The 16,172-nt window shown below is 52.1% G+C and overlaps 1 protein-coding gene across 6 annotated transcripts; it reads right to left on the reverse strand.

Moving 5' to 3' along the window:
• Positions 1-695: 695 nt before the first annotated feature.
• On the reverse strand, positions 696-14,603 carry CLEC17A (C-type lectin domain containing 17A). Of its 6 annotated transcripts, XR_011440595.1 has the most exons (12): positions 14,463-14,584; positions 14,249-14,326; positions 12,882-12,914; positions 12,745-12,795; positions 12,135-12,176; positions 11,371-11,511; positions 11,220-11,282; positions 9,523-9,618; positions 9,191-9,342; positions 8,690-8,891; positions 5,891-6,000; positions 708-3,522 (listed from the first exon to the last, which is right to left on the reverse strand). XR_011440595.1 is itself a non-coding variant. In XM_001495641.7 (11 exons), exons 1-11 carry the CDS (start codon positions 14,503-14,505, stop codon positions 3,390-3,392), a joined length of 942 nt encoding a protein of 313 aa, XP_001495691.3. In that variant the 5' UTR covers positions 14,506-14,584; the 3' UTR covers positions 696-3,389. The 6 variants fall into 6 exon arrangements, 5 of the variants coding, with proteins under 5 accessions (XP_001495691.3, XP_005611893.1, XP_070129121.1 ...); XM_001495641.7 differs by lacking the exon at positions 8,690-8,891 and having other exon boundaries at positions 696-3,522; XM_005611836.4 differs by lacking the exons at positions 8,690-8,891; positions 14,249-14,326 and having other exon boundaries at positions 14,463-14,603.
• Positions 14,604-16,172: the final 1,569 nt, after the last annotated feature.

Below are 16,172 nucleotides of genomic sequence, written 5' to 3' on the forward strand. Positions count from 1 at the left end.
ATCTCTTTATCAAGAGAAGACTAAAAGTCAAAAAACATTATCCTCTTAAGAGAAAGAAAACTAAATCTCATTTTTGTACCAGCTTACTTTTGATATTAAAATGTTCACTTATTAATTCATTTCAATCTTCGCCAACTTGACCACGCACAAAACTCTTTCCTCAGGGTTTTTCTTCTACAAACCTTCTATCGCTGTCTTTTTACATTCAGAATTTGTCCCATGCCTTCTTTCCTTCTTAGTGCTTTAGGCCAAATTTATCTTTCTTAACAAAACAAACAAAAATATCTCCATTCCTTGTGGCTTCTTTACTGAAAACATGCATCTTGCTTTCCTTGCACACAGAGATGTTCTCCTTATTTTTTTCTACTAACATCCTGTAGATTGGCAGACCTACAAAGACTGTCTGGAAACATGTTTCTCATAGAAAATTTCTCAGCATGGCACAAAGCACGTTTACTAATAAACCCAAGTATTTGTCCAGTTTCTCTGAAATAAGAAGCCAAAGGTAGATAAATCTATGTTTAGTCATTAATTCTAATATTTTATATTATGTGGAAATGACCTAGATATTCAATAAATGTTTATCATTTAACTTAATTTAGCCAAACTCTAAGGTTTCAACTTATCAAAATGTTTTGAAGTTAAGTATCTACACCATAACACATAATTATTGTTAAAAATTTCTCAAAAAAAACTTTTATCTTTTTCACATCTATTTACTTTATTTGTTTCCAATAATTATATTTAGATTATGCCTACAAAAACTTCATGAGACATTATACAAATAAGATGAGTTATTTCTTGCTGACAAATTTTGTAACAGAGGTAACACATCCGTATCATATCCAATGCTGATAACTCTGAAAACATGTTTATTTCAATCAAACCAACAAATTTAAATAAGCTTTCATTTACCAAAGATTATTTTATATCATGTTGACTTGAAAGACATTTGAGTTCATTTCTATTATATTTAGAAATAATTTAAATAAGCGCTTACTTTAAGCCAATTAAATAGAGCTCCTTTAGAAATTACACCATCCAAAGGTAGAAAAACATCATATATATAGATATAGATCATATCATATACATCATATATATAGATACATAGAGATACATAGAGACACACCTAGATACACAGATGCAAGCAGAGACCTTAAATAATTTTCCTTGAATTTTTGTTATGAATCAGGTACAATACAAAACTCAGTGATTTATAAAAGAATAGTTGGATACAAAGTGTGTTTCGGGCAGTATTAAACAATTCCATTAATTTTTAATTTTAGTTTCCCCTTAACCACTTAAGGGAATAACAGCAGTTTCCCAGAAAATCTCTGAGTCTCGTTAGCTCTGGGAGGTCTCACACTGGGCGCTCCTTCGAAAATAGATCACATGGATGTCTGTGAAGTCCGAACTTAGTAGATTTTTCTATTATAAGGTACCTCTTATAACAATTTTTATTGCTTTCAGTGAGACTATTTTGTAATTTTTGAAGCCTTTGCCTTTAAGTGCACTTTTCAAATGATCTTACCTGCTTGCAACGTCCCTTCTAAGGCCAGTGTGACCCCTGAGACTGGCAGGACCATGGCCACGAACAGAGAGCGACCCGCACTTCTGTTCGACCACATCTGACTGCAAATGGGGTGCAACCCGCACCTCTCTTCATCCGTATCTTTGGGCCCCAACCTGAAGGTCACCAAGTCAAGCTGTCAGGACACGAGACAAGCTCAGTAGGATTTTGCAGTTCTGTGTAAACATTTACCCTCTGGAACCTTCAGCTTTTGAGCGGTTGTGCCAGACAGTGGGAGCTTGGCACTTGAGAAATTGCATTTATTCCGTCTGTTCTGTGGCTCTCAAACCCAGCACACAGAAAGACAAGTTTAGAAGTTCAAAGGGGCCCCAGAGTGGCCTCTGTAACCTTAAATTATCCCAGGGGATCTTGATCTAAAGACCCAGCCACGGTCCCCACTTGCTAAGCGTTTGCAAGCACCGCACAGGAAGCCTCGAGGCCCGGGGGCTGCCTGCCAGGAGCCCATCGGCTGTAGAAGCATGGGTTCCCCATTTTTTTTTTTTAGTTTCATTTTACTATAAAGTCTGCAAACAATTTGTTCCGACTTTATAGACACAATTCTTTCCAATTTGAAGCTAAATTAAGAGGTTAGCCAGCCCTATTGACTACAAAGTTGCCCTTAGGCTCCCGCAGCCTAGGAAATTCCCCCTGGGTTCCTCTGACCTAGGATGTGTACCCCAAGACACCTAGTCTTAAGACTCAAAACAGCTCAAGGAAAAGGACCTACAACTTGAACAAGGAGGTCTGGCTTCAGAACTCACTGAGGCACCGGCGAGTGCCGTGAAGCTGGGGGGCTCAGGGGCCCACGCCGGTGCCAAGCGCTGGCTCAAAGTAGGTTCCAGGTGGTCTCAGGTGGGTTTCCCTGAAATTCTGCTGAAAATGCCAAGAAACGTCAACGCAAATAACCAAAAACCACTGGAGGGAGAAGGCGAGCCTTCCTGGAGATGGGTGGGCCGGCTCCACAGGAAGAATGCGCTCCCGCCATCTGCGGCAGGATCAGCTGCCGTCTCAGAACAGAGAACGTGCAACAGGCACCACAGGGACACGCTCTTTCCAAAGTCACCAGGAGATATCTGCTGCAGTTTAGCACGTACAGGGCAGGTCGACCCGACCTCGGTTTCTGAGAAGAGAAACTTTTCTTCAAAAGAGGAAGACTTCAGAGGAAGGGAGGAGCTCAGAGGGCGTCCTTTGCTTTGGGACAGCGAGTTAAAGCAGATGTGCAACGTGTGCTTGTCAGGCCGCAAGTCAGGCTGCTCTGCTTAAAACAAAATCCAGGCCAGAGCAGGTTTACACCAGGACAGCTCCCTCATGCACCTTAGTATTTTAAATTGGTCTTACATCAAATCTAACCCGCAGAGTGATGGGGTGAGGAGGCGGAGCCTTCAGGAGGTGATGAGGCTGTCAGGGTGGAGCCCCCTTGAACGGGATTAGCGCCCTGATAAAGAGATCCCAGAGAGCTCTCAGCGCTTCCAGCGGGTGAGGACACGGCGAGAAGACAGCATCTTCGAACCAGGAAGCAGGTCCTCACCAGACACAGAATCTCCCGCACCTTGATCTTGAACTCCTAACTTCCAGAACTTCCAGCAATAAATGTGTCATTGAGCAGCCAGCACTCTGTGGTGTCCTGTTCTAGCAGCCCAAACTGACTGAGACACCATCCAGCTGAGCAGGCCTGCGAGCCCTCGCCCTAGAAATGGGCTCACTTGCACCCAGGGGACCCACGACATCCAGGGCGCGTCTATGATGAGTCACAGAGGGCAGGTGGTTCTTGTCTCCAAGAGCCGAGGGGCACTCAGGTGTGGACCCTCAGCCCTGGGGTTCAACAGGAACATTTCCGCTCACAAATCCAGTACGTAGTTATGTCGCAAGAGAGGTCATTCCAGGTGCCCCCTTGGTTCATGCTGGCACAGTCCTCGTCGTGGAGGTTGTTGGGCTCCTCCGGGCCCCAGAAGCTGCATGGAGGAAACAGGAGGTGTGGGTGGAGCAGAGGGGATTTTCAGGGCAGGGAAACTACTATTGTGCATTTGCCAAAACCCAGAGAATGTACAACAGAAAAGGCGAACCCTAGGGTGAGCCTCACTTCCCAATAATGTGTCCACACTGGTTCACCGACTGGAACAAGTGCACGACACGCATGCAGGACAGCAGCACCACACGCATGCAGGACAGCAGCACCACACACACGCAGGACAGCAGCACCACACACATGCAGGACAGCAGCATGCGCATGCAGGACAGCAGCACCACACGCACGGAGGACAGCAGCACGCGCATGCAGGACAGCAGCAGCACGGCTCTCTCCCGTCTGAACCGCTTCTCCAGGCTTTCAGAACCGCCTGAGGACGCTGCGCCACCCCCTCAGCCCCGCTCGCCCCTGAGCCCCGCTTCCTGACAGTCTACTGACTCCTGGATCGGCTTCCTGCGTCTGGTCAGGTCCTGCCTCCTCCTCCGAGGAGTCCTTCGGCCACACCCGGGTCCTCCCAGGCTCCCAGGCGTTGTGCCGTCTTAGGTCCCGTTCCCCCGAAGCGGAGCCTGGCTCAGCAGTTCGGGCGCAGGGCACTCAGGGGTGCTCTCAGGAGAGAGGCAGTGAGACACAGCACGGAGCAGAGCACGGAGCTGAGCAAGGATGCGGGCTCGGGGTCCGGCCTCAGCCCGAACCCCCGGGAGCTCTGGAGCGTGAGCAGCAGCACGGTTACCCCGGCCTGAGACGGGGGTCCAGGCTTCTGTTCGCCAGCCACCGGCCGCGGGCTGACCCCAGCGGGACGGGGTGACCCAGACGGGCGGGCCTGCGTTTCGCTGAGGACACTGAATGCGGGAAGCGTCACTGAGACCCGCTGGCAGCCGGCGCGCCCAGCTCGGAGACGGCTGCACCGGCCCGGGAGGGGTCCTCGCGGCGCCCCTGCCCCGCCACGCCATCCCCACTGACGGAACTGCGCCTCCTTCCAGGAACCGTCAATAAAAATGAGACCCTCGGACAACACACTAACGTCTCTAATATAGAAAAAGCACCTAGAGGGCCGGCCCCGTGGCCCGTGGCTAAGTTGGCGCGCTCCGCTTTCGCGGCCCAGGGTTTCCCCGGTTCGGATCCTGAGCGCGGACATGGCACCGCTCATCAGGCCACGCTGAGGCGGGTCCCACATGCCACAGCTAGAAGGACCCACAAGTAAAATACACAGCTATGTATAGGGGGGATTTGGGGAGAAAAAGCGAAAAAAAAAAAAGCTCCTAGAAATCAATAAGAAAAAAACCAGAATCCCAAAATAAAGACACAAACAATACGAATAGATAATTCTCAGAAAGGTTAATACATATAGCTGCCAGACATATGAAAACATATCCAGTCTCAGTCTTTATAATAAAAATACAAATTAGTACTACACTGGGACTCCACTTTTCACCTATAATTAAACCAACAAAATTCCCAAAGTTTTATGAACATGTGGGCAAAAACAGTGTAGTAGGGCTGGTGAGAGAATAAATTGGTACAATCAGTATGAGGGACGATTTGCTGATATTTATTTAAAATATGAATACATAGGGGCGGTTGGTGGTGCAGCGGTTAAGTCCCACTTAGCCTGTTCCACTTCAGGGGCCGGGGTTCACCTGTTCGGATCCTGGGTGTGCACCTACGCACCACTCATCAAGCCATGCTGTGGCAGGTGTCCCACATACAAAGTGGAGGAAGACGGGCACGGATGTTAGCTCAGTGCCAGTCTTCCTCAGCAAAAATAGGAGGATTGGCGGCAGAAGTTAGCTTAGGGCTGACCTTCCTCAAAAAAATTAAAAAATTAAATAAAACATGAATACATGCACTCCTTGAGAAAGTAAATGTAATGGCTGAGAGTGGAGCCAGGTTGGCTGCATGGCCACCTGCTTGCTGTCTGACCTTGGGTAGGTTGCTTAACTTCTCTGTGCCTCAGTTTCCTCATCTTTAAAACGGAGGTAATAATAGTACCTTTTTATAGGAGTATTAAGAAGCTGAGTAAATGGGATAAGATAGAGAGAGTGGAAAAAAAGGAGATCCTGCTCATCCTTTTTGCAAATCAAATCTTCCTCTTCCTCACGCCCTGTAGGCAACTCCCCCGCTTTCTTTTTTCCCAAACATTGGCCTGGGGACTTGATACATCAGAGCAGTTGTGCTAAAAGGTGGAGATGTTGCAATAGGAGAAACCTTAAAGGTACAGGGGCCAGAAGCCCTATTAGAACAAAGCAGCCTTGTGGCTCCCCGGTCCAGCCCAGCCTGAGGCTCCAGAGAATCTCCGGGCTTGAACTGCACAACGACCAAAGTGAGCAGAGACCCCAGGAGCCCTGGATACTTGCCTCAAAGTGACAGGCGACCCATCCAGCCACCTCCAGTCCCCTTCGCGGTCCCTGTCACTCAGCCCCAGCCAATACACCCGAGGAGAGCCGTGAGCCTTGGTCACAAAGTTCTGCAAAGACAAACTCCATTCAGCCATCAATTCTTCCACACCACCCTCAGGGCAAGGCTCTGGGCTCTCCTCTGTCCCGCACGCCCCTCCCCGTCCCGAGGGCGCGCGCTTCAGGAGCAACACCTTCCTTCCGCTGCGGTGCGAAGGATCACACTACTTTCTCACACGACCTGTGAACCACTCTGTGCCTCAGTTTCCTCATTTGCAACAAGAGAGGACAATAGAAGCTTCCTCCTCGCCGGGATATTGTGAGGATTTAATGAGTTAACACATAAAGCGCTCAAAACCGTGCCGGCGCACAGCAAGTGCCGTGGCGGTCTAACACTCAGGGCCACGACATGTGGAGAACAGCCAACGACAGCAACTGACGTGCGGGCCCTGGTGCTTCTCCCCATCTGCATGCTAATCCACACCAGGCAGAAGAGGAACTCATTGCTTCAGAAAAAGAACATAAAGAGGAAAAGAAAGGAGAGAAAGGGGGCTTCCTGGCTTTTGTATTTCAAAAGTCCAGGCCTTTGGAAGAAACACTTCGGGCCAAAGACAGAAGATTAGGAAGAAAATATCATGATTAAAAGCAACTCCTCCCCAGGCACACTGGCCCACAGTGAGGGGACCCAGGTCAGCAGCAGCCTGGGGTGGGGTGGGAGGCAACTGACAGCGAGGAGGGAACTCCCTGGGGTGGTGGAAATGTCCTGAGTCTTCACTGGGCTGGCAGGTATGGGGTGCACTGCACAGAGATGTCAAAATTCACGGAACGGATGCTCAGGATCTGTGCGTTTTACTGCGTGCTCATCATACCTCACTCAGCCAACCTCATATGAGACCAGGCTTCCCAGGAGGGTGGAGAGAAGAGGCTGCAATGGGAAAGAAGTTCTAAAGATGTAGACACAGTGGGTGCCACAGACAGGGCTCTGCATTCACCCCGATGATCCCCACGTGATGGCCAAACCCCCAGATGGGTTTGGAGCCTCCAAAAAGTAGAGAAGACCTGGGCCTTGCTTCCTGGGTAAAGCACCAGAGAGGTGTCAGGAAACCAGAAAGAGAAAAAGGCTGCCTTGCCCATCAAATTAGAATAGTGCTAGCACATAGTAGGCGCTCAGGAAACGTTGGCTGAATTAGCGAATTACTAAGTGAGCTATGCAGTTTCCATAGATTATCTCATTTAATCCTCATTGTGACCCACTAAATCAAGCATTATTATTATCCCCATTTTATAGGTGGGAAAACTGAGGCACAGAAAGGTTAAATAACTTGTTCAGGACCATTCAGCCAGGGGACGTCCCAGCAGATACCAGCTTGGAGTAAAGACATCAAGGACTAGACATCCACTCGCCTCCACCTTGCTCCCACATAACTGTCCCCATTCAGAAGAAAAATGGGTGACCTCAACTGACTGAAATCAAACGTCCACCATCCAGGAATAATGAGAGCTCAAAAGAGGAGCTCGGTGAGTTATTTAAAGCAAAGTTGTGTTTCTATGATTGATACCTGCCCCTCTTACATTATGCAATTTAATCCCCCAAAACTCCTCTATATTAGCTACTCATACAAATGGTGCTATGAAACAGAAAGATAAAAAAAAGAGAGGGGACATACAGGAAAAAATAATAATAAGGTATACCTAAACCAGCCAAATAACGAGTACATTAAGTGTAAATGATCTAAAAACACCAATTAAAAGCCAGAGGCTGTCAAATTAAATTTTAAAAAAATAAAAACAGGACCCAACTATATGCTGTCTACAAGAAACTCACTTAAAAATAATGGCATAGAAACTCAAAAAGGTATCTGCACCCCACGTTCACAGCAGCATTACTTACAACAGCCAAGACCTGGGAGCCACCTCGGTGCCTGTCGATGGATGATTGTATGAAGCAGATGTGGTGTATTATACACTGGAATATTATTCAGCCATGAAAAAGGAAGGAAATCTTGCCATTCATGACAACATGGGTAGACTTTGAGGGCATTGTGCTAAGTGAAATAAGTCAGAGAGACAAAGCCCAAGACTATATAACCTCACTTATATGTGGAACCAAAAACAAATGACCCGTATAGATATAGAGAACAGACTGGTGGTCGCCAGGCGTGGGGGGGGTTGGAGGGTGGGAAAAATGAGTGAAGGTGGTCAAAGGGACAAAGTTCCAGCTGTAACATAAGTCAGTCCTGGGGCTGTAATGTGCAGTCTGGTGGTTATAGTTAATAATCCTGTGTTGTATATTTGAAAGTCACTGAGAGAGTAAATCTTAAAATTTCCCAGCACAAGAAAAAAAATTGTAACTATGTGGGGTGGTGGACGTTAACTAGACTTATTGTGGTGATCAGTTAGCAATACGTACAATATGGAATCATTATGTTGCATGCCTGAAAGTAGCATAATGTTATATGTGCAGTATAAACAAAGAAAGAAAGAAAATGCCGTAACTGGGATAAAAGTGAGGGGACGGGAAAGCTGAATCCTGCAGACGCTGCTCAGTGGTGCTGGGGGCTCATGTCAGGAGCACGGACTTTGAAACCAGTCACCCAGGCTTAAATGCCAGTGCTGCCGCTGACTAGTCGTGAGCGACCGCAGGCCAGTTGCTTAGGTGAAATGTGCCTCAGTTTCCTCATCTGTGAAGAATCAATGATTGTACTGTGTCCAAGCGGTGTTACCACCTAACTGTGGGACCAAATCATTAACGTTGCTTACACATCCCAATGCTCCCTGCAGATGTGCAGAGGTGGAACCGTTTCCCTGCCACCTGACAGCACAGGAGAGCCCGCGAGACTTGCTCTGTAGCTACAAAAGCTTCCACAGTCCGCGTGACGTGCTTTCGCCTCTGAGCTGTGGACTGTCTGTTCCTCCAGCACACGGTGGCCTCTCCTGACTCACATGCTAGTTGATAGGGTTGCTGTGAGGATTGTGTTAACACACACAAGACGTAAGACGTTTGCAACACAGCCTGGAGAGTAGAACGTGCTCCCTGAGACACATTCATCTCTCCGTCTCCACGTTGGGGAGGAAGTGGGGGTGCGCAGAGGCTGCATGGACACAAGCCCTCACGACGTTGTCTCAGTGAGAGCTCGCTACTGAAAGTGTCCAGGCCTCAGGAGCCATCCCATTTCTCTCCCCCAGGCCAGGGAGGGGAGCAGGGATCCTGGAAGAGAGGCGGTGGCCTGCTGGTGCTCAGGGCTCGGAGGGAGCACTCACCTGCTCAGCAGAGTTGCTGATGATGAGCAAGTGGGAGTAATTCTCCTGGCAGAACTTCCGGGCTTCCTCCCACGCTTTGGTGCTCGGAGAGAAGTAGTAGCACTTGCCCTCAAAGGGGAGCCAGCCCTCAGGGCAGGTGACCCTGGGACAGTCTGGGGACAGGACAGGATGCTGTCAGAGTGGCTCCAGAGCCAGGATTGTGTACGTGGTGTGCCATGTACAGTTGTTCAGGCTGCAAGGGCCACCATTCGCACAGACTGCACTGAGACTCACTCCCCCGGACTTGTGCCACGTGCCCCCCATCCCAGGGCAGTTGCCCAGGCCCCACTCACCTAATAAGCCCCGAAGCTCCACCAGGGACTGGTTGGTGTCGGCTCGTATGCGGTCAATGTCCCTCTTCAGGCCAGCCAGCCCCGCCAGGCCAGTCACTGTCAGCAGGGAGGGGCTGAAGCGTTAGAGACCCAGACCCCCGTCCGCCCACCCACCCAGCACTGACAGCAGACACACCAGAGAGAAGCAAAGAGCTCTAGAACGACAGGCTCAGCACCCAGCGGGAGTCCTAGAGCGGCTCAGAGGAGCGATTGATCCCTGGGGCTTGGGGAAGAGTGGGGATGGTGGGCTTCCCTGAGGAGGTGGGTTTTAAAGGAAGACGGTGATTCTGTAACTGTGAGGGGGAGGGAGAAGCACACTAGGCAGGGGCCGCCTTGGAAGCAATGGTGGGGGCAGGCATGTTGGGGAAGGCAGCAGAGCTGGAGAGGAAGCTCAGAGGAGCTGAGCTCCAAGTAGGGTGAGGCTCCACGTCTGAGTCCTTGAATGCCAAGGCAAGGGTTTGGCCTTGGACTCTGGACAGGGAGAAGCCACTGATGGGTTTTGAGCAGAGGAGTGGCTTGGTCTGGGGTCTGAGGTGAGGGAGGGTGGAATGGAGCACTGTTCAGGCGTCAGCAATCACGGTGAGGGCCAGCCCAGCCCAGAAGACTCTTCCACAACTAATGTGCATATTCCCACTACTCCCACACCAACACGCCCCCTTCCAACACTCCCTGGGGGCCTCAGGGGACAGCCCTGCAGTGGGACAAGACAGAAATATAAGATGGATACATAGATAACACATATACGTTATCCTTGACACCCTTCCCTCCCACTCACCACCATTCCCAATCCCTCCCCAGGGATCTGGTCAATTTTACCTCCTAAAACTTTCTATTCCAACTACTTCTCTCCATTCCCAGGGTCACAACCCTCATCCAAGCCACCATTACCTCTCATTTGTCCAACTGTACCATCCTCCTCCCTTGTACCTATGATGTTGCCTCCGACCACAGGGCCTTTGCACAGACCTGAGACCCTCAACCCCTCACCTGGTTAACTCCTTCTCTTTCTTCACTCAGCTGCAGCACCATGTCCCTGGGGAAGCCCTGTATGACCCTCCCAAAGATAAGGTCCAGGTCCCTTATTAGACTTTTTCATAGAATTGCCTTCCTCTTACTTTGGGCTATTCATCAAAATTTGGCATTTTATACTCATTTGGGTGATAATTTGGTAAACGTCTGTCTGTGCTGTCCGACAGCAACAAATTGTGAACCACGTAGGTAATTTTAAATTTTTTAGTAGCCACAGTTTTTAGAAGTCAAAAGAAACAGGTAAAATTAACTTGAATGCTCTTTTTTATTTCTGCCAATACATCCAAAATATTATCTTTTCAAGGTGTAATCGATACTAAAGATTATTACTGAGATACTTTACATTTTTTGCAGCGAGTCTCTGGGATCGGTGTGTTTTACACCTACGCGCATCTCAGTGCAGAATGCACACAGTGCGGGGGCTCCACAGCTGCAGCGCGCCACCGCCCCCGGGTGGGGCAGTGGAGGCCCAGCGCCCGCGCGCACGGGCCGCAGAGACGGCCTGCATCTGCTGTGCTCCCCATCCTGCCCATCCCCGGCACCGGGCACAGGGTCCGGCAGAGACGGGGTTGGGCTGGCCTTGGAGCTTGGTTTGAGGGTCAAGAGAAGAGAAGATTGGAAGCGCTCACCATTCACTTGCCACGCCATCTGCTGAAAGGTGAGCACCCTCAGCTCCTCCACCACCTCCTGGTCTGTAAGAGGAGTCCAGCCAGCTTCAGCCCAGGTCCCCCAGGGCCACGTGCCCAAGCTCCCTCCATGCCCTACCCTCACCCTACTCACACTTGATCAGGGTCACGGCCAGACCGGTGCAGCCCAGGAGCAGTGACACCACCACCAGCAGACACAGGTACACCATCAGCCTCTCCTCCTGGTGGCAGCCAAGGGCCCCGGGCTTCTGACCGAGCCAGGGCACTGGAGTGGCTGGGGGCGGGATGGGGACAGAGACTGACACAGGCGCTCCAGAGTGAGGAAGGGCCCCCTGAGCCTTTCTCCAACAGCAGGGGACAGAGTTCTGTGATCATGACTATATCACCAGACGGGGCCAGCAAGAGGGCGTCGCGGGAAGTGAGCCCAGAGCGGTGACAGAGCTCCCACTGTGCCAAGCATCCCACTACGTCCTGACTGTCTTGTCGGAGCCTCACCTCTATGATGCAGATGTAAATAATATTCCCACTTTGCAAGCAGGTAAACTGAGGGCTCAGAGAGGTAATGCATGACTGGGACTGAGCGCTGCTCTTCACATCGATGATGTATTACCGTGTACTCTCCAGCAGCCCCTGCCCAAGCTGCTTCCCATCCAAGGAAGCGTGTGGACCTTCCATCGGGACCGAGAACATTTCCTGCACCTGCCGCGAGCAGGTGGTGGGGCCTGAAGGGAGCCGGGCAGACACCTGGGTCCCTGGGAGTCTGGTCTAGACTCAGGGAGGAGTTGCTTCTCAAAGGAGAAGTTTCTCTGGCCCAGGATCTCGCTCTGGTGCTAAAGGTCTGCCTCAGACACACTGGCCACATGGGAGGGTCGACAGGGGCCCCCCTGGAGGACTTACTGCCTAGGGACGGCCGGAACGGAGGGCGCTCCGGATCGACGCCTGGGAGAAAGAGGGAGAGAGGGTTATTCGGAAGGTGCTGGAAGACTCTGTCTTCCAAGACCAACCCCTGCATTCCCTCTGATTTGTTCTCTGCTCAGAATCAGGGGACTAGAAGGAGGACTTCCAAGTGTCGCCTCTCAGGATTCTTTCTTTTTTTTTTTTTTTTTTTTTTTTTTTGCAAAAGATTAGCCCTGAGCTGACTACTGCCAATCCTCCTCTTTTTGCTGAGGAAGCCTGGCCCTGAGCTAACATCGTGCCCATCTTCCTCCACTTTATATGTGGGACGCCTACCACAGCATGGCTTTTGCCAAGTGGTACCATGTCTGCACCCGGGATCCAAACCCGCGAACCCCAGGCTGGCGAGAAGCGGAACGTGCGAGCTTAACCACTGCGCCACCGGGCCGGCCCCTCTCAGGATTTTTAAAGGGTCCTCCCACTGCTCACCCAGGTGAGGAGATGTGAAGGTGACAGGGGTAAGGTCCAGGCAAGGAAGGGGTCAGAAGGACTACAGTCACGCAGAGCAGGGCTTCAGCCAGGTGCACAGCAAGGTACCGGCCCTGGTGCTCACCTGTGATCTTTGGGGGTTTGCAAGGAATTGGGGGCTTCTCCGTTTTCTTTCCTGAAGAGGGAGGAATGGTTGGTTGCTCAGGCCCAGAGCAGGGCGAAGCTGGCACTGGGTCTCCTGTCCCCCCGGCCCCAGCTCACCTGCCCTTGGAGGTCGTGGTGGACCCATCGAAGCTGAGGAAGAGAAGCTCAGAGTTAGAGCCGGTCCGAGGATGGGAAGGGGAGGGACAGCAGTGACGGGGGCAGGATGGAGACTGCAGTGGAGGGTTAGGGACGGGACAGGGCCAAGACAGAGGAACCAACTATCCTGGATCACCCGGGACTTTCCCAGTTTTAAAACTGAAAGTCCCGCGTCCTGGGAAATCTTTCACCCCTGGGCAAACTGGAACAGTTGGTCACCCTAGGTTAAAGCGCAGTTGAGTTTGGGGGTGGGGATGGGACCATGGTGAGGATGGGGTTGAAATCGGGTTGGGGAGCGTGATGAACATGGAGCAGGGGTGTGATGCCAGAGGTGGCGGGAATGACGAGTGGGGCTGTCGCTGCCGTGGGGGATGCGGAAGAAGGTGAGGTTGGGTTGTCGTTGGGTTGGGGCGTGGTGGTGACGCTGGATCGGGAAATGGAGATGGGAATGGAGACGTGGCTGCATTTGGAGATGGGGGTGCTAATTTGGGGGCAGGCGCGGCCCATCCTGAAGTGGGGATGGGGCTGGTCTTGGGGCTGGGCTGACGATCAGGCTGGGACCAGGTTGGAGCTGCAGACGGGCAACCAAACAGCAGAGCCCGGTTCACCTCCCACCTCATGCTGAGCCCCAGGGTGCCCTGCGACCTCCCAGGTTGACCCTGTCTGGACCCAGAAGTGGGGGATGTGGAGCCCTACCCCTCAAGGAACGGCCCCTGCCCAAGGACACCAGGGCAGCTTGGTCAGCTCTCAGGGGCCTGGTGGGGGTTGACTCAGGGAAACCTCCAAAACCTCCACTTTTATCCCCACTTATCACACTCTCGTTGAGTCCCCAGCCAGGCATGGGCCACACCAGCCTGAAGGCAAATCTGGGCCGTGGGTGTGACGCCTGGAGGCTGGGGAGTCCGCGGTCCACTCGCGGTTTCTGAAACACCGGCTTCCATGTCTTGGGCCTTTGTATCCACCACTTCCTTTCTGGGCTTCTCTTCCTAACAAACTCCTTCTCATCCTCAAGGCTCACCCCAGTGTCCCGTCCTCTGACGCCCAGCCCCCACACCGCAGCAGAGCCCTCAACTCCCCTCAGGATTCCTCAGTCTCCTGGGCCCTTGCCCTCAGACCTGCTCCCCTGAGCCAGTGCCCAGAACTGCCTCCCCCATCAGACTAACAGGTCCTCAAGGGCAGGCAGAGGCACCGGTACTCCCGCCATCACGGCGCCTGGCATGAGCCGGGCACACAGAAGCTGGCCATGGCTCTACCGTGCCCCGGGGGCCGTCCCCCCCGCCACCCCCAGCCCACACATCTCTTCACTGGCCTCTGGGAAGTCCTCTCACCCGGCTTAGGAGGAAGGTCCTTGTAGGGTGGCGCCATGTTCTCATAATCCTCCTCCTCCTCCTCCTCGTCTCTGTTCCCTTCCAGAGGAAAGGCAGTGAGGGCCCAGCCCGCTCCCCACTGGGTCCCTCACGCCCTGGGCTCTAGCCCCAGGGGTGTGCTGTAACTGGGTCCTGACCGCCCCCCGCCCCCGGCCGTGCCTGGCCAGCGCTGTACCTGGCACATTCCTGCCCAGAGAGTTCCTGTACAGGGTGGGCATGGCTGCGGCCCACGCAGGAGGCCGAGGAGGGCGGCCAGAGCCTGGTGGTCTGCTCCGTGTCCCTCCTCCTCACGCGTCTGGGGCCTCTCTCAGTTCCCTGTTTCTTTAAAAGTCAAGAATATGCAAATCCATCTTGAGGGGAACCCCCAGGGCCCCCCACACACACTTTCTCCCCAGGTTAGATTCATGCGTAGAGGCAAGAATGACAGCAGCCCCTTCCCTGAGCCCCTACAGCGCCAGGCCCTGGGTGGGAAGATGGACAAGCCCCTTCCTTGGCAGGACTTTCCATGGAGAGAGGAGAGACAATAAACCAGTAACGGAATACAGAAATAAACACTATAGTTTGTTTTTTTATTTTATTTCCTATAGTGACTATTATTTAAAAAAAATAAATAAAACATGGTAGTGGGATAGGATGTGGGCTAATGTAGAGAGGTGATCAGAGAAGACTTCCTGGGGGTGGTGACCCCTGTAACAAGATGTTAAAGTGATAGGTGCTAAGTACTCCCACATTCCACAGTGAAGTGCTAGCACATTGGCTCGGTTATCTATGGCTGCATAACAAATTATCCCAAAATTTAGTGATTTAAAACAATAAGCACTTATTATCTCAGTTTCTGTGGTCCAGGAATTCGAGAGCAGCTTAGCTGGGTGCTCCTGCTGGGGACTCGAGTATGGATGCCGTCGAGGTGTCGGTGGGCAGCAGTCCTCCAAAGGCTGGCCTGCAGCTGCAGGCTCTGCTCCCAAGATGGCGCACTCACTTGGCTACTGGTGAGAGGCCTTGGTTCCCCGCCCTGTTCTCCTCTCAAAGGGACAATCGAGTGTCCTCACAACACGGCAGAGGCCGAGGTGGAGGACACAACGCCTTTTGTGATCTAACCTCGAAAGTCACAAACTGTGATCTCTGCTACACTTTACTTATCACCTGGACGAGCTCTGCGTCGTTGGGGAGGAGACACACGAGGACATGGACACCAAGACGGAGGGATCACTGAGGCCGTAGGAGGGTGGCCCCCACAGTCGTGCACGCTGACCTCGCAAAGGAAAGTTCCTGGCTCTGAGCTGGACATCGACCAGAGGGGATTCACACAGAGAGAGCTAAAGAGGGAGGGAGACCGTCACCCGACGGGGAAACCAAGGGGTGAGGGTTGACTTGCCCCCAAAACAGCAGGAAGCAAAAGGACGGACATGGAAAAAAGCACGGTAGAAGCAGCTGCATCTTTGGTCCAGCAAGGACATGCCACATTCCTGCGAGCTGAGCATAAGCTGCAGCGTCACCAGCCTGAAGCCATTTGGAAGACCCCGCCCAGGAGGGCAGCCTGGGGTGTTTCTCAAAAGGACCGCCATCAGCCTTGGAATCATCCTTGACTCCTCTCTTCTCTCTCGTCCCATGGTTACGGCAAATTGAATTTCAAAAGGTGGTCGACAACGTCTCTGTCCTCCCTGGCTTTGTGCAGCGTGACCCTGCCACTGCATCGAGGAGAACTGAATTCCCCGCCCCCTGAATCTGGGCCTTAGTGACTCGTGTAACCAAGAGAAGGTGGTGACACCAGCCCTGCAGCTTCCCCTTGGCTCTCACCACACCTGCTCCCAGCGCCACCTGGGAGGAGGCCCCACCTCCCGGGGGGGTCCATGCAGCAGCCCCAGCCCCCTCCTGAGGGCTCAGC

This window comes from Equus caballus, chromosome 7, assembly GCF_041296265.1.
Source record: "Equus caballus isolate H_3958 breed thoroughbred chromosome 7, TB-T2T, whole genome shotgun sequence".
NCBI lineage: Eukaryota > Metazoa > Chordata > Mammalia > Perissodactyla > Equidae > Equus > Equus caballus.